Genomic DNA, 23,956 nt, shown 5'->3' with positions numbered 1-23,956 from the left:
GATGTAAATATGATAATTATAAATAAATGAAATTATAATATTTTCTAACCTCACTTTATTTCAAGTTTTAACAACATTTCTCTAAACTTTTTGGCTTGCAATATAAATTTACGGCAAACAATGTGTTCTAAGCCAAATGGAATATAACACCGCTAGTAAATTTATTGAGCTGTTGTAATTATAACAAAGTAATAATAAAATTTATAAATTTTTCATTCATTCTTAAAATCCTAAAATAAATTTTCAATACAATATCATCACAAACGCGGGGATAAAATTTAAAAAAATTATACTAAATCCATATATACTCGTTACTTTATTTTCCGTAGTTAAAATACTTCATCTTAAACATAAAAATTAGAACATATATAAATACCATTTTTCCCTGACAAGTTAAATCGAATGAATAACAATTTTTATAACTGTTTTAAGTCAAAATCAAAATTTTTTTAATTTTATTTTCTGATACCTTTTATATAAAATAAGTTTATTTTAAATTTTTATTAAAAATTTCTAAAAGCCACACTTTTAATTTTTAATAAGGTAAATTTTATGTAATATTTGTTCTAAAAGATATTTTCGAAAAGTGACAATAACACCCCATCAACAAACATAGGAAGTCGCCCAACAAACAATAGCCGACAGCTTGTAATCATTTTAACAAACAAAGCCACGAAACCATGATACAAACAGAGAGAGCCCTTAAAACCGTAATTACTCAGTTCCTTCTACAGCAACCCTTTATTTTTTTTTCATCTGAGAAAAAAGTGGCCACTAATTGAGAGAAACTGACAACCGATAGTTGAAACCCCCCTTCTTCCCATAGACAGACATTTTGAATCGAATGGGGCTGCTGCCCTTGCTAATGTCAGTAGTTGCAACTTCATCATTTGTGTATGATAAGTTAGTCGCGAAGTTGACAGTTTTTCATGCTTCAAGTCCTGCGAGCGTTTTTATTTATTAATTCAAAACAAACGTCCTTCTTTATTAGGTTTCTTTTCTTTCTTTCAAAATGTTTCCACAGTCCAAATGTTTTTATTTTAAAGAGTTAATCCCATGTTAATGTGCAATCGAAATTGTATATTCTCAGGAAATACGACTTAAAGTTGAGCCATAATACTCCTCGAACCATAATATCGTCCAAATTTGAAGCAAAATTAATAAGGTATTATATCACTTTAAATAATGCATTTTGATTAATATAGGTTATTTTAGAATGAAAAAACTTTTATTGTCGAATAATACGCTATTTTTACATCAAATAGCGCTTTTTGACGAATAATATAGAATTTTTATAGGAAATTACGCTTTTTATAGAACAATACGTTACTTTTATACGAAATAACACTTCTTGAAGAATAAACGTGAAATATCGATTTTTTGACAAATAATATGCTCTTTTTACCTGAAATATTGTTTTTCGATTAATAAAATGCTATTTTTATAACTGTTGTCAATATGTAACCGTTATTCGTAACTGCAATGTTAAGTTTTGCTTATCTTTAGCCAGTGCCTTCTATGCTTATTACGAAAAAGGAGCAAACGTGCGTATCAAGAAAAACCACACTTTTGTTTTCAGCTCAAATGATATGTACACTGAGAAAAAAGTATGGTCAAAACAACCAGAATATGGTAAAATTTATCGTGTTTCTGTTTCTATGGGAGTGTGAAAAAACTCGGTAATTTTTACCGAAGCACTTTTTTAATGATTTTCGTATAATTAACGATAAAATATGGTTTCAAATATTGCATAAAATTTAGTAAATGTTGCAATCTTAGTATGATACCTTCGAACATGGCAAAAACCATTTGTTCGGTTAAATTTACTTTTCCGATTAGTATTTTTTACTAAATATTTGTTAATAAGAACTATAATTTTGAACGCCGTAATTTTCGGAAAATCGTTCCGTGCGAATGGAAAAATTACCTAATGAATGGTTTAAACACCATATATTTTGGTTTTATAAACAGAATTGTGAGTTTTTTTCTTTTCTTTTTCTCCAGAAATGTGATTACTATACAGTACCGTAATTTTGTTAGAATTTTTTTCCCTCCGTTTCGAGTTTAAAACTACAGATTTACTTCAAGTTACGGCATTGTGACCTTTTTACTTTCTTTGGTGAAAACTATCGTAATAGTGTAATCAAGTTCAAAATCGAATCACAGGCTTTGTGCTCAGTCGAAAATTTCTAAAAGTATACAGAGTGACAAAAGTTGTTGATTATATGACGCATCTTTTTATGTTAAAAGTACAAATTACTTATGTAACTCATTCAAGTTGAAATAGTTTAAGAAGTATTCATGTTTATGGCGATTTTGCGAGGGTTGCAGCAAACTTATTCGATATTTCTGTGCAGCATGTATATCTATATTTTTAACATTCCATCTTGCTCCTAACATCAAAATTATTTTTCCTTAAAATCGTATTTAATGAATAAATAAGCGTGATTAGTTTATCAAGTATTTTATCTTATCAAACATACCAGATAATGTTACAAATCATGGATTAACTCGTTAAAATATTCTTTTCACAGATAAAGAATTCTTAAGTCCACGTTGTTGTCTCTTGGTTAATGAGGCATGAAATTTTGCCAAAACACATGATTTCTGTTTTCTGAGGTATATAAACAATCATAACAACTTAGAGATGTTATCAAGCTCATTTATGTCAGTATCTAAGCTCTATCAACATAGTATCATAACATTGTATGGGAAAACAGTTGAAAATATTTTCTTCGATAATTGAATTATAACTCTTTATAGATACAGAGATAGATACGGGAATTAAAACAAATTTCACGTCCATGGTTGCTTTAATTCGGGATTTAAATTACTTGACACCCTTGATTTCATGACAGATATGATTCAATTTTAAGGAAATAGTGCCTAACAAAATTTAACATTTGATATTTTAACTCGACGCATGCTTATTGAATTCGATTTATATTCTAGTCTCTAGACAAGGAATTTCCTTGTTTTTTTGAAAACAGAGTAAGAGTTATTCACTGCAGGTTCATTTGGTTAAAGATAACTATATTTCTGAAATAAGTATTGGAAAGATAATAATAGTAATAATGTTTGTTGTCTATCAGTATCCAAAAAACATTAAACAAGAAAGCAGGTTATAATAGCTGGTATGCATATTGAATCTCAATATAGATAATTTAATAATTGACCTGGCTTAGTCACAGTTGAACTATAGGTACGCAAAGTTTGGTTATTGGACTTCACTTTGAACCCTAATATAAGTAGAATTTGTTTATTTTACTCAATTTATACGCATTAAGGGGCCTTTGTTCCCTCGACCGACCCCATCTGTTGAAGTGATGGAGACGAGGAGGGAAAACTCTAAATATGCTTTTAAGAGTGTGATAATTTAAATTCACTTTCACTGTTTCCTGACAAAATTATTCTAATACAGTTATGCAATGAGTAGTTTTTGAAAGGTAATTTAATAGTATACATTTGTCTGTTTTTAAATTTTTGATAATCGTCTTTTTTTTTTTTTTTTTTTTTTTGTACAATTAACGTTATGAAAATCATCCAAATAAGTTTTTATCAATTTAAACAATAAAATTAGATTTAAAAAAAATATAAAAAATAACAAGCGTGTAGTTATAAGTTACTGATTCAAAGCCACAAGTCACAGTTTTTTTATTACTTTAAAGTTTTAAGGAAAATTTCATTAAAGTTCTAAAAATTATCAAGTTCTATTTCTCCTAATCTAACAAAGCGACCCCTTTGTTTTTAAGATATTGTAATATTGTTACATCATCAAAAGTTACTTAAGTACAAAGGAACATCAAGAGAACGAAAAAACAAATAATTTAGCCTAAACTCCAAGATGTCGCTGATAGAAGCCTTTATTTTAAGGTCTGACATAGATAAGAAGAATTCAATCTTTTGAACTAATTATAGAAGACTTTGGTTACGTTTAACAACTTATTCATAGTTTGGCTTCCTAATCAAGTTCTCGAAAATTTCAAATCAGAATAATTACTTTTTCACAATAAACATTTCTATAGTGTAAGTTAATATGGCATTGCATGGTGTTTTTCATTAATCAGTTTGAATGTTGCAAAGATGAGCAACATTCGTTCATAAATTCTAACTGAATAAGCATTTTTTTAAAACCAAATACGACAGTTTTAAATAAAATTAACAAGAACATCGAAATCTTACTCCTAATAAACCTGAAGACTTCTCGTTACTTGTCATAATAAATAACTGAACATAGAACAAAATCTCAAAGCATCTATCCCTGGCAGAAATAAAAATAACTATTTCACTCCATTGAGCAATAGTATTATTTTTGTAAAATAATAATTAAAATTATCCATAAAAAATGTGACGAAAACAGCGAAAAGTATCAGCAAATTATTCTATGCGTATATCCGAATAATTCGAAGCTATATGTGTAATACCACTGCATTAACTCTAGAATAATCTTTCCCTCAGAATATTGGACAATCCAGTTAATTCCCGTTTCCAGAATTCTCTTCGGCGAATCGGAAAGCATGGCTTAAGTTCTTCCAAGCTTAGACACACATTCGCTGGCCACAGTCAGGACATGTTCATTAATCAGACCCATCGTTTTCCCGCTAAAGCCCTTCACTTTAATGTTGCCACCCCGTGCAACTTAATGCTTCAAGACTACGCAATCCGGCCAGTGGTGAACATCGGCGCAAAATTCATTAAGGCCCTTGGACATCTCCTCCCTAAGGGTCATTCAATTAGTTGAAGTCATTTCGGCTTGGAATAAGTATGGTCATTAGACGGGCCATTGTTAACTGCCTCACTTTGGACCGAAGGAAAAGGGTTTCAGCGCAGTTCGTAGCTTCTGAGGTGGAATCCTGAATTAGCAGGATGACTCTGGGAAAAGGAATGGGGAGACTGCTGAGGAAATGGATTTCCTAATACTATTTGCCCCTCTGTAATGACAGCTTTGAGGTTTGTGTTGTGAGAGAGTTGATGGGGCTTATGCATGGGTCTTTTGTACGGACCTGTTGGGAGATGGGATTAGATTTTCTGCAACCTTCTAATTGCTGAAGTTTCATTATCAGGAATGAAGACAATTGTTCGTTACTTACGAAGTGGATTAACCATTGTTTTGTTAAAATGTCATTTTTATAAATTCTTCATACAAGTGCTAATTTTGAGGAGTTTTATTTGCCTTGACAAAATGCTTAATTTTTTTTTATATCAGAAAGGAAGGTAATTGTACGTGAATTATGAAGTAAGTATCAAAAGTAATGCTGAATGTTTGAAATATACCCATAAAAAAATTTTTTTTGGAGTTTTTTTAATAAAAGTTTATTTTGAGAAAATCATCAAGTAAATACTTTTCGTTAAGTAAATATATCTGATTCTGAAGTTTCATCAACAGAAATTAAATAAAAAAATATTTATGCTATTTTATTCGTGTGGATCACCTAGCGCTTTATATATCGTGGAGAATTAGGAAGTTCGATTTTCACATTTCTTATAAAAATTGCAGAACTGATCTGCAATCAGAATTGATCAGGAAGTGCAACAGATTTGGCAGCTTTGTTTGGACATCGCCAACGAGCAACGTTGAGCTTGAGCTCAGGACGCAATACAAATGTCATGCATAACACATTTTCAATAAGAAATTTCTTATTTACTGAAATTTAAAGCATTTTTTTTTTCACATTTTCTGAAATTTCAGTCAGAATTTTCTAAAAATTGAACAAGAAATGCTGACAAACAAACATGAGATTTACTTTTATAATTTTAAGCAACTATTAACTAACTCACGTGAAAAGTAATTGCAAATGCAAATTTTTTTTGTTAGCTTGAAACTTTCACATTAACTAGTCAAACTATTACAAACGCAAATAAAATTAGTATACTTTATTAGGTGATGTTGTTACCTTCTAAACTAACTGAACGGAAATAAACATCACTTAAAAATTCGAACTGAAATAGAATGTACTTCTTGTAGTTAGTTCTACAACGAAATGCGACGAGGTTTATTGTTATGAAAAGAATTAAGAAGTGAATCATAGAAAGTTCTTCGTAAAAGGCCATATAAAGCAAAATGGACGAGTTCACACGTATTTTTTTCTCACAAAAATCATCATTCGTCAGATCGTAAGGAATAAACAAGAAAAACACTTATTCAAATTTTACCTGCAAAACTTCCGGGAGAAAACATTTTTTAAAGAAAAACCATCTATATCCTCCCAAGAAATAAAAACAATGCACCAATAAAAAAACAGGCCGAATAAAAAGAAAATATATGTATGAAATCACATTTGTATATATAACCGCACCTTTGTCTCAAAAAGTCTCTTCTAAAACAGAGATTTTCTCAGTGGTTGGGGGGGAAGGGCGTCGTGATTTAGTAGCGGTCGTTTTTATGATTGCACGCAACTCAAAATCGTGATTTCGGCGAAAGTTGACATCTCGATTCTAGGTACTTTCGATCTTTTATTTATTTATTTTTTTATGTACACAACCTCGTGAAATTAGGGGTGGAGGAAGGGAGAAATATAGACATTTCTTTCCAGACCCCTTTAGCCATGGCCGTGAACAGAGAACTCTCTTCTAAGATGTCCGTCCGTGACCGAATAGACCGTGTGTGTGACCGCAAAATCGTCTGCCGCCTTTTTGATTCGATTTGTTTGTTCTTCCACAGAAACAGCAAAAGAACTCTCACTCGCGTTTCAACTGCTTATGTTTGTTCGTGAATTTGGTGCGCGTGCGAGTATGAGCAAGCGATATTGTATCTGGAAAGTTGTTGATAAATAAAATCGTTTGGCACGGAGTGAAAGCTGTCAACGTTAACGTTAGTTTCGATCGATTTTGACAACAAGAATTAATCGAATAAATTTTTAAGGTGTTTTGAAATAGCGATGATTTCACTGAATCACTTTATTTTCTTGAGACAAAAAAAAATAATTAAGAATAGTTTTGGAATTGGGTAAAATCTCTATAAAAATAAATAATAAAAAACGTTAACAAAATTAATCGAAATAGCTAATATTTATTTGAAATTGTAATTCAAAGCTCCCTGTTCTATTTAACCATTTTCAATAGAATCTTTAATAAAATATTTAAACATGATTACAGAAACAATCATACAGTAAGCAAAAAACGAAGTCTCGTTAAATCATGTATATGTATTAATTATTTAATGCAAGTAGACACAAAAATATACTGTTAGATTACTTCAGTGTTAGTTTACTAAGTTCTGGTTAGATTACTTCAGAACAAAAAGAATTATAGCCACTGTTTTTACGCATGGAGTTTGCAACATTCAAAAACGTTTTACAAACAATGATAAAAATTAATTGATTCTAAGGTTTTACTTAATTTCCATAAAAATATTTTTAATGTTATTTTATATAAAAATTAAATTTTTCATTTTAATGTATTTACATCTTATTTAAGAATTATTGCTTTCAACTTTCTTAATATTTTAACTTTTTGTAGTCCTAAAGTAATACTCAGCTACCGAAAAACTTGCACAGAGGATTAATTAACAACACATGGCTGTATATTATTTTAAGTTACAACTTAATAAATTATTAGTTAAAAGACTAGGTTCGTATAAATAATTAGTTAAATTATTATTTTAAGTCGAAACAATTTTTAGATGATCTAACTCTATTTTTTTTATCTTTCCATTCAAAAACAATCAATTTTTTAAATTGAAACTGAAAGGTATAAAAATATCCTTAGGCGTCCGTTATCCATATTGTCATCATATTTTTTATTTATTTTTACCGTAGACTTTGAAATCGTTAAGCCTATTTCTTTCAAAACGCAGATATATATATATATATATATATATATATATATATATATATATATATATATATATATATATATATATATATATATATATATATATATATATATATATATTACAGGGCAAGAAGGAAATCTTTCAAATTTTTATATGCCACTGTATGCTCTGTTACCAATGTATATTAACACGTTTTAAATATCGAGAAATAAAGAACTACAAACAATAAGATTTTACGAACAACTAACTTTTTAAACAAAATTGTGGTAATCATTGCACTGTATATCATCTTATCTATATATCCACTTATTCTATTGCAATAAATCACAAATTTCTTGCGTCAAAATGTATTTTCAACTGATTTTAAAAATAACCTATTCTATTTAATCTAATAAAAGAGCTATCAATAATTTAAAAGCTAGTTCACAGTCGGTAACTTCATATTTCATCCTTTCAATAAAGCCTAATTTTATTTTAATATAATTTTACCTTTTAAAAGCCGAACCGTCTCGTTCAATGGCGGAAAGTGATTCGTTACGCCTCAATTTCTCTTCTCGGCGGCGCAGCATTTCGTAAAGCGATCGGTTAGGAACGAATCATTCGGCTGAAAATTATGGGCCATAAGAGAAGAATAGCACAGAGGAGGAAAAATCAATATCCGGAGAGAGAGGCCGGTGCATTGTTTTGGGACTTAATTCTGGACGTGGACTGTTCAAAATGTTTTCCAAACTGTAGCCAATAAATTTTTGGACAAGCAAGTTTGGAATAGAATTGCTCTGACTATATATTTATATAGAAACTATGCAAATTTTTAAGATTAACTGTTCGATTAACACTGCTTCAATATTAAAGTATTAAATAATGAGTATATTCATATAAGACTTCTGCTCCGGTATAAATACAAACATTGCTGTAAAATATTAACAGTTATTAATACAAAATTGGTTCAGTTAGAAAGCAAAACTTTTAGCTAATGTGTTTAACTAAAACTGATTAAGTGGGAAATAAAAAATTATTTTATGATAAGTAGTCATAAGGGAGCATAATATTGAACAGTTTTGTTTTAATTATCATAACTTTGCTTTTGTGGTTAATAAATAAACGTAACATATCAGTATTATTTTTTTTATCACCTTCAAACGATTTGCATACGATAGCGAACGTAATATAATTTTGGTAAATGCTGTAATTTCACATTAAAATGTTTAAAAAAAAAAACTAGTAAATGTTACTATTTAGACAAGCTAAAATTCGAATTTAAAAATCTTTAACTTTCGGAACTTGATTAGGCTACCTCCTTCCTCACAATCTTTTCATTCGATTTCTGAAGAATGGCAACTTTTAAAGGAGCAGAATTTTTTTTTTACAAGAACAGAAAACAAATAAGACATTGGGCATGTTACATTCTATAATTTAACAAAAGTCAGACTATTTTGTTTTAAAAAATTACGTTGGAGATTTAGAATCAGATCAAGTTTGAGCCAAACGAGGGATAAATATAGAATATCATGATTACGATGAATTTATTCACTATATATATATATTGGTGGGCCTTACACTATTGCATTGATATATTTTGCTTTCGATATATTAATACAATATTAGAAAGCACTCTACTTTGCGCAAATAATCGTGCGAGCTGATGACGAGATTATATCTTTTCCTTATTTTGTCTTACAAATTTTTAATTTAAATTTAATTTTTTTAAACAAAAATTACTTTATAAACAATGTTTTTTTCTTCCCTTTAGAAGGAATATTTTTTCCCCTTATTTTCTTTGCATTTTTAACTTGATATGCATAAATACAATATAATCTCCAATTACCATTAACAATTGTAACTTACCTTCCAGTTTTGGTAATAATCATTTCTGTTCCGAGTTCGTGAAACTTGTCCCAGAGATCTTTATTTTCCAAAAGACAGTCGACGCCTTGTAAGGATTCGCTATTGCACCGGGGCTTGGACAAACCGGCATAAGGATTGTTAGCTGACCGGGAAGAACTGCTGCCCGATCCCTGCTGTTGACCATTGCTTGCCGGTCGGGGTGATTCCCCCTCCCTGCTGCCTCCTTCCCCTTCTCCTGCCTCCGAGCTGGGGCGGGATGAACCCGGCCGGGGCGAAGGGCTCATCGTTTCTTCCAAGTCCGAGGAAACAGAGGAACGGGGTGACACTATACCGGAATCTGGTTGCTGAGATGGTAAGGATTTTAACCGGGAGGGTTGAGGTGGTACATAGCAGGAACGAGGATCTGATTCACCATTACTCGTGTGTTGACTCTCAAAGCCTGCAACGAAATTTTAAGAAAAATTAGTCTGATTGAATTAACGTAATGGTCATTAATATTCATTTAAATACAAAAACAAAACATTTTATTTCAGTAAAATGAATGAAATAAATCACGTTTTTTTTCGTGAAATTCGAAACACAGAAAAAAGTAACAACTTAAAAAAATTATAAGAATTAAAGACAATAAATGTTGACATTTTTTTAGTTTTATCGCTGATCTCTGGTATTAACACTTAACTCTTGCCATAATCGAAAATACTTTATAAGGATAGTATTTTTTTATTATAGATTTACAACTGAAAAAAAGGAAAGTGAATCCAAAATCCCGAGTTTTAAAGAAACTGGAACAAGAAGAAAAAAAAGACTTCAAGTGGTACAAAGAAGATGCTTTGATTTTTTTAAAAATTATGTCTTTTTTTTCTCTCTCTCTCTCTCTCTCTGGCCTGATTATTCCTTTATTTTAAATTTTGCTTGAAACATTAAAAATAAACTTAATATCAATTATGGATGTTGTTTTTCCTCCTATGCAAGTGCTCAAATCAGATATTCAATGTATGCGTACATATAAGACAGATCAAAATATAAGTTTGTAAGCAAGGTTCTAAAAATAGCCCAAAAAGATGTTAGAGTAATTTTTGAATGGCCCCTACTTTATATTAATTAAATTTCACACGTAAGAAATTTTATGCAATAAACAAATCAAGTTGCTCGGAATAAACAACACTTTTCAGTAAATTTGATGGATTACAGCATGTCCCATAATTTAATGTTTACATCACGATGAGCCATTATGACGAAATGTTTTTAGCATTCTGTTATTAAATATAATAAATAAAGAGAGCTATTTTACAACAGAAATTAAGATCCTGTGTAACCTTGGCACGTGGCGACAATTCAACTTTATGAGTTTAAGCACCTGGTCTCTAAATTTCAACATTTCATAATTTTTCAAAGCACTTTTCCGAAGTTCATAAAAATGCACTTTTTGTCAATATTTGTATTATGATTGTAATAATAACAATCAATCACCGTATGAGAATCCAATATATATTTCAGAAACAAATTGCTGTTTTATTGATATCGCTTATTTACAGTCATTTTTTTTTATAGAGATTTTTTTTATAGATGACCATAACATGTTTTTAAAGCATTTAAGCGAAAGGAAGCTATGCAATAAATAAAATAAAATTACCGGATTACTTTGAAACAGGAAACTCAATATTTTGATTTTATTGTTTTCGATAAAGTTATTTGAAATAATTCAATCAAATCATTGACTTTTTAAGAAAACTTTTTAGCCTACTCATGGAAAATTGCAGCATTGCGCCAATCTAGATTTGATTTTTCTTAAGTCGCACAGAAGAACTAAATGATTAAGAATTTAGCTGAAAACTAGGAATTTTAAAAGGACCATTTTGCGCTATTTAAATCATAATTTGCTAAAAGTATTAAAAAAGTAGCCTTGAAACCATTGAACTTTAACAAGTTCGAACGCTGACTTAACGGGCCCCGCCGGGACGAAATGCATTGTGGGCCCGATTCCAAAGTCGATCGCTCCGAAGTCTTAAACTTTCAGATTTGGTGAGCTTGTTGAAAGAGTCCCTTTTCAAAACAGTAGTTTAAACCTCCATTTTCAGAATTTTATAAGGCAATCAAACCAGTTTTGATTGTTACAAGTGATTTGACGCTCACTAGTGATTCCATGGATTTCAATTGCATTTTTTTTACTCGAATGTTACTGTGCGATTAATCCCTGATCTCTCTCTCTCTCTTATACTCTACTCTTATACTCATATACTCTTTTAACTTAGTTTTTCACAATCATTCTAAAACTATGCATTAAAGGTGGTCATTAAGATCTGACATGAAAGATAATTTCGTTCAGAATCGCTTTCAGTGCTAACTAGAAAAAAAGAAATTAATTAATTAAATAAAAAATCAATTTTGAAAAAGCGTTTTGAGATTATTATAACCCAAAAAAACCTCTGATTTGAAAGCTTCTTGAGAGAAAAAAAACTTTTTTATAAACTCGTAGCAATTTTTTTTACATTGAACAAAAAAAAGTTACTTATAGTATATGTAAAATATCTTTTTATTTTAGTGCTATATTTTTTACAGAAATTAATAAACACATTTAGAATTTTTTTTTTCCTTTGACTCTGTATGAAGAAGAAGAAAAAAATGCGATTGCATGACTAAGTGGTGGAAATGTCAGTCATTATAATGAGAAAGTCTGTTTAGTAAGTAAAAGATGTACAAATAAGATAACACACATTCGGAAGATAACTGTGTGAAACGTTTAACGGTTTGTTACGCTGTTGGTGTGAAAATTTGCATGAAATATCACCTCACACTAACAGCTGCAAACACATATCCAGGGTGGCTTAAAGAACTATTATATCTATTTTTGGTTTGATTTCGGTTTTTCAAAATCCTAAAAAAAGAGCTTGCTGTTTTATACATGCGATAAAGTTATCAGTATAACGTTGAGAAAAAATAAGTCATGACAACAAAAATAATAGTATAATTCACTTAGCGGTAAAATTATATAAAATTAGTATTTTCAAACAAGGTTTTTTAATTTCTACCAATAGAATCATAAGCATAGATAACTTTATGAAAACGAGAAGCCTTCTTCCAATGGAAAAGAAATTCAGTCGAAAATTTAATGCCATATATTTTTAAAATTTAAGAAAATGAACTGATTAAAACTTTAGAATACAACATAAGTACAAAATAAAATTAATTCATTTATAATACTATCGTTAATTAAGTTATTGATTATGTGTATTACTGTCATTAATTCATGATACTAAACTGTAGAAAACTTGGGTGCATAATTGCCACCATTTTCAGTGTTAAACCAAATATACATTTTTAAGCACAGAACTGTAGCTATTGTGCAAAAAATCATTTAAAATTAACAAAATAACAATTGCTTGGAAGAATAAACGTAAATATATTACTAAAGATGTATTTGTTTTTTAAACGAAATATTTTTACAACACAACCAATAAAATTGATTCTAATGCGCATGAAAATATGTGTTGTCAGTAAACAAACAAACAAAAAAGGCAGGAATAAATAAATAATTAAAACTATAACAGTGATAAAGTAAATAAAAAATGTGACTACATGCACTTCAAAAAAATATAATTTACCTCAACACCAAAAATGCTGGCAACTATACATTAAATTATTTTACAGTGCCATTCCGTGCCATTCTGGAAAGCTTTTTTATCGCAACAAAATAAAAGTAATAAATAATAAAATCAATTTCAAAGACATATGTCCAGAAGAACAGGAAAGCATGTAATATTATTGACAATTACATATATTTGCATCATTCTACACTAAGAAAAACTACCAGAATATGTTAAAATTTACCGTGTTTCTGTCTCTAGGGACAACAAAAAGCTCGGTACTTCTTACCGTATCGCTTTGGCATTAATTTTGGTAAAATTAACAATAAAATATGGTTTCCAAATATGTGAAAAAATTTAGACCTTTTGGTGTAAAATTTGGTAATTTTATTTAGAGCATAACATAGAAATAGTTGTTTGGTTAAATGTACTTTTCTGCTTTTGATTTTTTACTAAGTGTGCGCTAATAAGAACTATAATTTTGAAAATCAAAATTTCCGGTAAACCATTACCATCTGAATGGATAAATTTCCAAATGATTGGTTTATTACTAGAATTGCGGTCTTTTTTTAACAAAATTGTTCCGAATTTTTCTTCTTCCATGTAGCAGTGTTGTGCAGGATATAAGTAAAATATATTCGAAATCGTAAAATAAATAGATAAATTTAATATGAATGAATGAAATAGTTGAACGTGTTGACATTTTTTGAAAATTTGAATAAAAGGAAAGTAATTTCCAATAATATTGCAAGTGTGCCATAATAATACATAATAAATGATACACTGAATAATAACACTTATCAATAGAGAATCTGGGAGATTTAAGAAGTTTTCGACAGCGTTATAATCTAACTGGGTAAATCCGAGATCATGTTGAATAATAACTAGATGATTTGTTTGTAAAATGAATGAAATCCTACGCCTCGGGGTATAGGTGAGATTATTTAGTTTTAAGATAGAATCTGCAGAGCTATACTAATTAGGAGGAAATAATTGTTTTTTAAAAGCTTGACAGTGACAAGGTTAGGAAAACAGCTTTTGTTTTAGATCATTCTTTTTTTTTCGGACAAAATTAGAAAAGCCTAACGAAAATAGGGTTAACAATTTCCTCGTTTTAAATTTCAGTAAATAACGCGGGACAAAAATATGACTTATGCAATTTCTATGAGAAAAATTAAATAATAGCAATTAGTATTTTTTTAGAACTTTTTTTTATCAGCACTGTTACTTAGAGGAGAGCTCTACTCGAATTGTGCAGTTTTTCTGCTTTGAAGAAGAGTTTTTAATTTATTATTATTAGCGAGAATGTTTAATTTATCATTAAGCAAATGTGTATAAAACGCAAAAATATGATTGTCCTGTTTTCTTTGGTGGGTGGGAAAATAAGGGAAGGAGCTTATTCTGAAAAATAGCTTTTAAAACAAACGACTTTGTACGAGGCTCATTTTTAAAAGCATTTTCAACTTACAGCTATAGATATTTATTAAAATCGGAAGCATCATTCGATGCATCTCAAACTTACGAAATGTACCTCAAAACACATTTTTTAAATCCAAATAGTACCTTAATATGCCAGTGTCAGTCAGAATTAGTTAACAAATAATACTGTAGCATAAGAAAAGACAATTAATTATAAGATCAAACGCTCCTCCGAGGTCGTCTTCATTATATATATATGTATATATATATATATATATATATATATATATATATATATATATATATATATATATATATATATATATATATATATATATATATATATATATATATATATATATATATATGAATGAAATGAAGGTATATTTTTTGAAAAAATTGGAATATTTTTTAGCGGAATTAAAAAAATTAAAATTTTTGGCAATATATATATATATATATATATATATATATATATATATATATTCCTTCTTAGAAGAGAGAGAGAGAATGTATTTCTAGTACTGTATGTTATTGACACGTAATTGACACTGTAAGCAATGGGGTCTCGTTTCGATCTAAAATAATATATACTCTATGGGTTTTAAAAAATAATGAGTTTACATCTTCCGGAAGTGGTGTAGATTATAAGTAATGTCAATTTACACAAGTGCTGCGTTTATCTGTGCGCGTGCATAACTGGGTGCTAACGTGGCGAAACCTCAAGTTATATTTGCGCCTCTCCTCTAAAACTCTGCTTCTAGCGTCATCATAAGTTTCTATCTTGAACACGAGTAGTGCTTCCCATTCAGAAAAGCAGCTGAGACAATGTCCGCTAAAGCACCTGCTCTAGATCACACGAAAACTCTCTCAGTCTTTTATTTCTCTCGAGTTTGAAATTTCAGTGAGAAGAGAACACCAGAACCATTTCGTTTGAAATATTTTCATGAGTAGTTGCATTCAGCGAGGTATAAGATTCGTTCAGTGTGAACACACCATTAAAAATTTCGCTCGGAATAAAGCTGATTTTTATTGCCAACAAAATCGTCTGATATCACGAGTTTATCTAATTTTTTTTTTTTTTTTTTTTTTTACTCTATATATCGTTTGGAATTATGACGTTAATTAATCAATCATAAAAGTCTTTGTTTTGAGGCAATTTATTATAAAGGTATAAATGAAACTGAGTTTATTTAGAATTAGTTATCTTAACTATCGAAAATATTTGAAGTTAAAAAAATAAAAAAGGAAAGAATTAAATGAGGGATTTCAAAATTTAAATATTTTTTATTTGCAATTTTAGAAAAAAATTAATAAAATCGTTTTTATCGTGTTGACATAAGAAATTGCATTTCTCTGAAAGGATTTAGAGATAAAGAGAATCGTGAAGAAATAAATTTAATAATGACAACTATTCGAATCAGCATAAACTAATTTTTAAGTGTCTTTCTTCTATTTCAAAAAAGAATTTTGCTCAGAAAATAAATCGAATTTAATAATATATAAAAGTAATAATAATTAAGCAATTGTATATATTACTATGGAAAATAAAACCAATATATGGGATTATATTTTATTTCTTATTATTTACGTTATTCCTTGTATAATACGTTATTCCTTGTTCTCATGTTTACGTTATTCCTCGTATAAAATACTACAATGAACCTCTAGTTATAAAAGAAGGAAATAAATAGTAATAATAAATCTACATGTCTTATAAAAAGCAGCATTTATTTAATAAGTCGTAATCTTTAAGTTAACAAAAACCTATGAACCAGCATTCACTTCTGTAAACATTCTTTAGTATTTGTTGTTTAACACGTTTTTAAATTATTTTTATCTATATAAAATAATATACAAAAACGATTAAATATTATCAATATTACTAAATGATGTCATTTATGAGATAATTATGACTACATAAATTTGAAAAAATTTCTTTAGGCTATTATGTTTTGATTTGCATGCAAATTCAAATAAGAAAGAACTTTAAAATAAAACAAACAATCTTTAGAGCACCTTTTTTTCTCTGAAAGTTAAATGTTCTTTGTCCTTTATAATATTTATTTTCCAAAAAAGGTGTTTTAAATTTATCAAAGTCAAGCAAAATTCACTTGTGAAAACTTTCTTCACTAGTTGCCACTTGGAATTTTTTTAAATTATTTTCGACTAAAAAAAATAAATAATATACAAATTTATTATTCAATTTTGTCATTATTATTAAATTATGCTATAAGTGTCAATACACTTTAATTATGACATAATGTGTGTAAATTTGAATCGAATGTAAATAAAAAGCATTAATAATACTTTTTTACTTAGCAAATTATGCATAACTTTGAAATATTAAGAAAACAATGTTTAGCACCTTTTTTTTCTACTTTTGTCCTTAAAAAAAGAAAACAAAAAAGGAAAAAAACTTTACATTTATGACAATTTAGTATATTTAATCTTGAAAGATATAAGCATTTAGTCATTGCCTTACTGATGGATAATATCACAATAAATAAGTTTTATTTTTCATTACTAAATCAATTATACTCATATTTAGGCACGTGAATAGTTCTCTGCTGTTATAAACAACAATCAGGCATTGAAATAAGTTTCCAGTTGTCTTCTTAACAAAAACTCATTACAAATAAATTTGTTTGATTTGGAATAAAAAACGCACCAAAATTCAATGGAAGAATGTAAGAATTGGAAAAGAAAGCTTATTTATTTTCTGCAGAAAGAAATTTGAAGGAAAATCAAAATTAAAGTTTAATAAATATAAGTCAAATTGAATTTCATTCCTAATAACAAATAAGGTTGCTTTACAAGAAAAAATGCAATACATTTTTAAATAACATGGCAATTGGTTGACATGGGAGTTTTACATAAAAGCTATGCCATGCCATCGGCTATTATTTTCGATATATTATGTCCAAAGTTCTTAGACTAAACACGACGCGCAAAGTTTTTACCACATTCTGTATCGCCCTGGTTTTCCTAAATTGAAATAGATAATGCAAGTTAAATGACAAGTTAACTAGCTATCGGTCCCCAGCGTTTTGGCATACGAAGCCGAGTTAACTCGTCATTGGTAAATAATGCGTTCATTTTTTTTTTTTTTTTCTGGTGCGTACATCAGACGATGAACTATTCAAACATCAAGCGATAAAATAATTAAATATACGATAAATTGTTAGATCAAAATTACTGTTAAAATTTTTTTTAGTGTAACAGTTATATTCACAATTATATTTAAATGAAAATGTAGCAAAATATTTTTATATAAAATGCAGATTTCAAAAACGAAATCAGACTTTAATCACGGTTCAATAAAAATAGCTAAACGTATTAAAAATATTTCATTAGTAACATTAGGTTACCATTAGTAATTATCATTAGTAAAATTAGATTAGGAAGAATTTGTTACCACCATATATTTGCTTATCAAAATTAATCCTAATAATGCTTAGAGATGTTAAATACAATTAGCATCTATAAAGTTCGTTAACAAAATTCATTGGTATGAGTGCTAAAGCACCAAAACTTACATATTAGTATGTAAAAGTCGGAATTATAATATTAAATATGAATTCTTCATTATGAAACCAAGAAAAATTACAATAGAACAAGACTCATTAAAAAAAAAAAAGAAACAAATGGAGCTTTAATTTTAATTATGATAATTTCATTTTGTAATATCAAAATATCGGTATTTAGTAAAGAGAAAAAATTAGCACACTTTTAAAGTATTAAATTATGTATACAAAAATAAGTTGCGAACTTACATAAATTGTTCTTTAGTAATGGATTTGAATTTTACAAATTAGAGCCTCATTTATGTTGCAAATAAATAATTGACTGATTGTATAAGATTTTCATGTTTAAAAATAACGTTCACTGTAAGAAAAAGTTTTTCCGCAATTGAGCAGAAATGTGTCGAAACGACTCCGAAACAAATATAGTCGAATATGAAAACCCCATGTACTCATTACTGAATTTAGAGGCAAGTTCAATATTGAAACAACTCTGAAAAATGCTTCTTCGTTTGCAAATAAACATGGCGGCAAGGTGGAAGAAAGTTGATCTGAAGGCATTTTTTATTCTTGAAATAAATTTGTAATGATGGTAAGTGAAGTTTGAACTTTGTCACATCTGATGATGTGTCATTTCGTTATGATGCATCAATCTTGAGCAAATCACTATACCAGATAATGAGTGTATAGGTTTCAAAATTCGACTATATATTTGCTATGAAGCTATTTCAACACATTTTTGCTCCATTTTAAGAAATCATTTTTTACAGTGTATGGAGAGATATTTATATGCTTTGTTTAGTTCCTTTCCTTTTATCCTAATAGGCGCAATAAATCAAATCTGATAAAAAAAAAAATCAAATGGCCAAGATAATGAAAAAAGCCGTTAAAAAAAAACTAATACATAAAATAACGAAATTATTATAAAGGTATTGAAGATGAATTAAACGTGCCTAAATGTTAGATAAATGAATTTATGCATTAGTGCTGAATAAAAAAGTTATTTTTCAAAAATTTCGAGCTGATCTGAAAGAAGTAAAATCAGTCTGATTTGAATGAAGAAGTTGTCAAATAACTTTTACATGTCACAACTTGAAGACACTGATTCATTAAAGGCACTGATTCATCTTAATGAGATTCATTGAAAATTTTGATTTATTTTAAGATTCCTTAAAGAAATTGATTTACTGTAATGAGAATCAATGAAGACATTGATTCACCTTAATGAAATGTATTGAAATTTGTCGAAAGAAAATAAAAGCGTTTCTATATTCAGTTTCTTTCAGAAAAACATAATATTTATATGCTAACAATTAAAAAAAACTTTAGAAAAGTATTCTAAATAAAAACAACCTAATTCTGATTAATAAAAACAAAATATACGGTATTTAAACTATTAATTTGAAAACAGTATCCGTTCATATGGTAAGGGCTTGCCGGAAATTCTGGTTTTCAGAATTATAGCTCTTATTATCACACATTCAGTAAAAAAATACAAAACTGAAAAGTAAATTTAACCAAATAAATGGTTTTTATGCCATGCTCTAAGGCATCATGCTAAATTTACCACATTCATCGAATTTCAACACATTATGAAACCTTACTTTATTGTTAATTTTAACGCACTTCGGTAAAAATTACAGAACTTTTTAATGTTTTCAAAGAGCCAGAAACACGGTAAATTTTACCACATTACGTTAGTTTCGAACATACTTTCTTACTCCAGTAACAATTATTTCATTTAAATATTGACTTTAACAAACTGTATTTATGCTCGTTATCGAAAAGATTATTCATTACTCAAACAGTTAAAAAAGCACAGCTCAACTGCCTAGGTTTTTCTTTTGTAAATTTGTTTTTACATCTTGTTTTAAATTGGTCTTTAGTCTTTATTAAAAGCAATAATTTGCAAATTCTAATAATGATAAGTTTCAAATATAGACCAAAATAAAAAATTTTCTCACATTCAGCTTCAAAAACAGCTCGTTGTCAATAAAATGAAATACATTAATACCGCGAATTACATCTTAAAACTGAAAAATTTTAAACTTAACTATTAGCATAATAATACCATGTGAAATAAAAGGTGTCTGAAATTTCAAAAATATTTTGTTAAAATTAATTGGAAACTAATTTAAATCTTTAAATAAAAGTTAAAAACGTAACCGATTTTACTTCTAAGATTTTAATAACTAATTCTACATGAGGAAAATAGTTTAGATAAAATTATCGTACTGGTATGGTAACTACGCTTTTTTAAATAAATAAATGAATAAAAATTAAAATAAAAACCATAATTCTTTAAATAAAAACAAAACATAGAGTACTTAAACCCTTCATTTGGTAATTTTTATGTTTGTATGGTCATGATTTACTGGAAATCCTGGTTTTCTAAAATCATAATTCGTATCACCACACATTTAGTAAAAATTCAAAACTGAAAAGTAAAATTAACCGAATAAAAGGTTTTTATACAATGTATCATGGTAAAATTACCATATTTACAACCAAGCAGCATGATAATAAAACTATATTTCACAGCTAATCTGACTAAAAGCCATTATCAAAGCACTTTGGTAAAAATTACCGAGATATTTGGTGTTCCCATAGGACCAGAAATGGGGTAAATCTTATCACTTTCTGGTAATTTTGGTCAGATATTTTCTTAATCTAAGTCAATCTCTGCATATATATTCATGATTTTTAAAATTATAATAAGCACCAAAAGAGTTTTTTTACGAAACATATTGTACTCTATTTAAAACTCTACCCTGAATGCTTAATATCAAACGAATTTATGAAACATAATATAAGTTAACTATAAAACAAATTAAACTTTTCAAATTTGTAAAAATTGATATAAACTCATTTATACACCAAAAATAATATTGTTGAACATATGTAATTAAATAACAAAAACATACACTCCTCCCAGTTTTTTAAATATAGCCTTTTTAAATATATAGTTACTATTTTCGGTGCATAGCAGTTCATTGTTTAAAATTTGAACATGAACCAAATTTTATCATCCGCCTTTTTTCAGCATAGACTAAATTTTAGCATACTTCTTAATGTGTTCATTGTCTAAATTTTATTGCGTTTCTTATTCGAATATAATCGAAATTTAACACACTTCTTGTTGCATTCATTGTCTAAGATTGTATGAAACATCTAATTTAAGCAGTGGTTCTTTTTTCGACATTGTGTAAATTTCAGCATCCTAATATTGGATAAAATTTAGCATAAATATAAAAAAAATGTGTATCGTAAAAAAAATCTTGATCAAATTACAGTAAAAAGTGCCGGCACTCAAGGTTCCGAAACTTTTTACAGTAAATTCAATTTTTACCGAAACATGGAACGAAACAAAAATCTAATATACTGCAATTTCTATACAGTAATATTTACCAAAATTCACTGAATCACTCTATCTATGTAAATATTATTGTAAAAATTAGGGAATAATATTTTACAGTAGAAATTGATTTTACATAGAAAGTACCGGCAACCTGAGTGCCGGTGCTTTTAATTACCGAAATTCGATCCGGAATTTTTTACAGTGTGAGATACTCTCTTTTTGAACAATCGAGATTAATGTAATTTAATAACGTAGCTAAGTTTATTTTTTCGGCGGAATACGTTTGTAATAAAAAGTTTAGTTCATTCTTATTAATTTAAGCTATTGAAAGTGAAAGAAAACATTATAGAGTTTTTTGTTGCAGATGAATCCTCTCTTGTATAGAAAATAACAGCCTTCTTCTACTTTCTTAATAACCCTCAAAACATTCTCATTTCTTGGTTCTGAAGGATTGTCATATTCACCGAGAGAGGGAGAGCCAGAGACGGGACAGAAATAAGTCAGTGGTCAGAACTTGGGAGGTAAACCCTTCTGTTCGTGGGTGGTTTTAGCATGTTTTGGATTTGTTCTGCACTCGGGGTGTTCTAATAGAGCGGCATAGCTGAAGGGTAATTTAATAAGTCTCATATGATTTCAAACCATCACTTATCATGTGAATGTCTCGCTTGCCGAATCGATTAAATCCATTAAATGAATCTTAAGTGATTACCAGAAAAATCAAATAATTAATGGAAAATCGTGTACTGATGATTTTCAAATATCTAGTAAAGTTAAAGCGCAGTCAATCCTTATGCACTTCAAATTACAAGAAAGATTAAAATGTAAAAATTTCATTAAATAAAAACACTTAATGTTCAATGCAACTAAGTATTACATAGTCAATATTATTAAAATATAGAACTAATGTAAAAATAAAAAAAAATGTTAAAAACTGAGATTTTATTATTTAATTAATATCAAGCAATTACAGACTGAATATTAAAAATTAAAAAAAAAAAAACTAATTCCGCATGTCAAAAATACAATATAGTGCCTTGACTAGCATTGTTGCATTTCGATAAGACTAAAGTTTATAAGATCTCACGAAATGAAAAATAAATGAAAAGGAACGGTAAGTTGAAAGAAACAAACTCAAAGTATGTAAACTATTTTACAAATAATTAAATAAAACAAATGATTTATGAACAAATTCAAATAGTGTCAAATATTTCGTTATGTTACTAGTACAATTTTTAATAATACTTTACTTCACACAGATAAATAAATTCTGGTACAGTTACCATACTGTATCGGTAATGACCTTTTGCCTGGTAACTTTTACATTCATTGCTAATGCTTTTCATTGCATTCATTGCTTTTACATTAATTATAGTTCGTATTACCACTCATTTAATAAAAATTTAAAACTAAAAATTAAATTTAACCGAATAAATAGTTCTTGTACCATGATTTAAAGTAACATGATAAAACTACCAAATTTAATCACATATTATAAAACCATATTTTATTGTTAATTTTGCCAAAATCATTACCAAAGAGCTTCATTAAAAAATTACCGAGCTCTTTGGTAACAGGTAGATTTTGGTACCATATTCTGGTAGTTTTAACCATTTTTTTTTAGTGAACACAGATAGACAAATCATGTAAAATAGTTAACCCTTTCTTCAAAATATCTTTATCTAGAATACTTTAGATGTGTCTAATTATAATATGAAATAAAATGTTACGAATTAAGAGTTTATTCCCACTTCCGTGACGGAATGGCAAAAAAAGCTAGGACCCTTTATACAAGAATAACAATCAATATTTTAATTAAAATATAAAAATTTGCTATTATGTTCTTTGTAAGGCTATTAAGAAAGTTTGGAATGTGTTAAGCAATATTATCGTCCAAATTTGGGGTAATTTTGAATCCTATTATGGTACTTCTCAAACTTGATGACACAATACTGTGGTTTATCACCTTATTAAATGTGCAGCAAATTTACACAGCATAACGTTCTAAGCAGGTATCAAAATTACGACCCAAAACTAAATCGATTATTCTGAAGGCATCACAAATAACAACAATAGCAAAATGTTCAACAAAAAAAAAGAAAAAAAAAACAAGCTTGAGAAAAGAGAAACACATTAACAAGATTTTTTTGTTGAGAACATAACAGCCCCACAGTATAAGTAATGTAAAAACACGCTAGAAATAATTAACACCCTTGTTGCATTTCAAAAATGTAAAAAGCATCAGAAATTCTTTTTTTTTTTTTTTTTTTTAAAGAATGGTTTTCTTCATTCTATAAAAACTACAGTATTTATTTGATTTGCTTTTTATTTATAATTTAAAAGTGTCAAAAAATCTTTAAATTGTCTTCAAAAACGTTAAAATAACATCCAAAACAATAATGTTTACAAAATTATATAACAAACGATTCCGTAACAATCATAAATTACAACTTAC

The 23,956-nt window shown here is 28.3% G+C and overlaps 1 protein-coding gene across 2 annotated transcripts in view; it reads right to left on the bottom strand.

Annotated features, from left to right (window-relative positions):
* The window catches only part of LOC107436847 (T-box transcription factor TBX20-like), a 58,451-nt gene that overhangs the window by 33,098 nt on the left and 1,397 nt on the right, over window positions 1-23,956 (bottom strand). For both annotated transcript variants that reach the window (XM_016048665.4, NM_001323802.1), the window contains 1 exon segment: window positions 9,620-10,058. In XM_016048665.4, the coding sequence (XP_015904151.2) occupies window positions 9,620-10,058 (439 nt within the window).

This window comes from Parasteatoda tepidariorum, chromosome 1 (assembly GCF_982258835.1).
Source record: "Parasteatoda tepidariorum strain Cologne lab strain chromosome 1, Ptep-v5.0, whole genome shotgun sequence".
Lineage (NCBI taxonomy): Eukaryota > Metazoa > Arthropoda > Arachnida > Araneae > Theridiidae > Parasteatoda > Parasteatoda tepidariorum.
The sequence above is the reverse complement of the archived record's forward strand: the minus strand, read 5'-3'. Positions and strand labels throughout refer to the sequence as shown.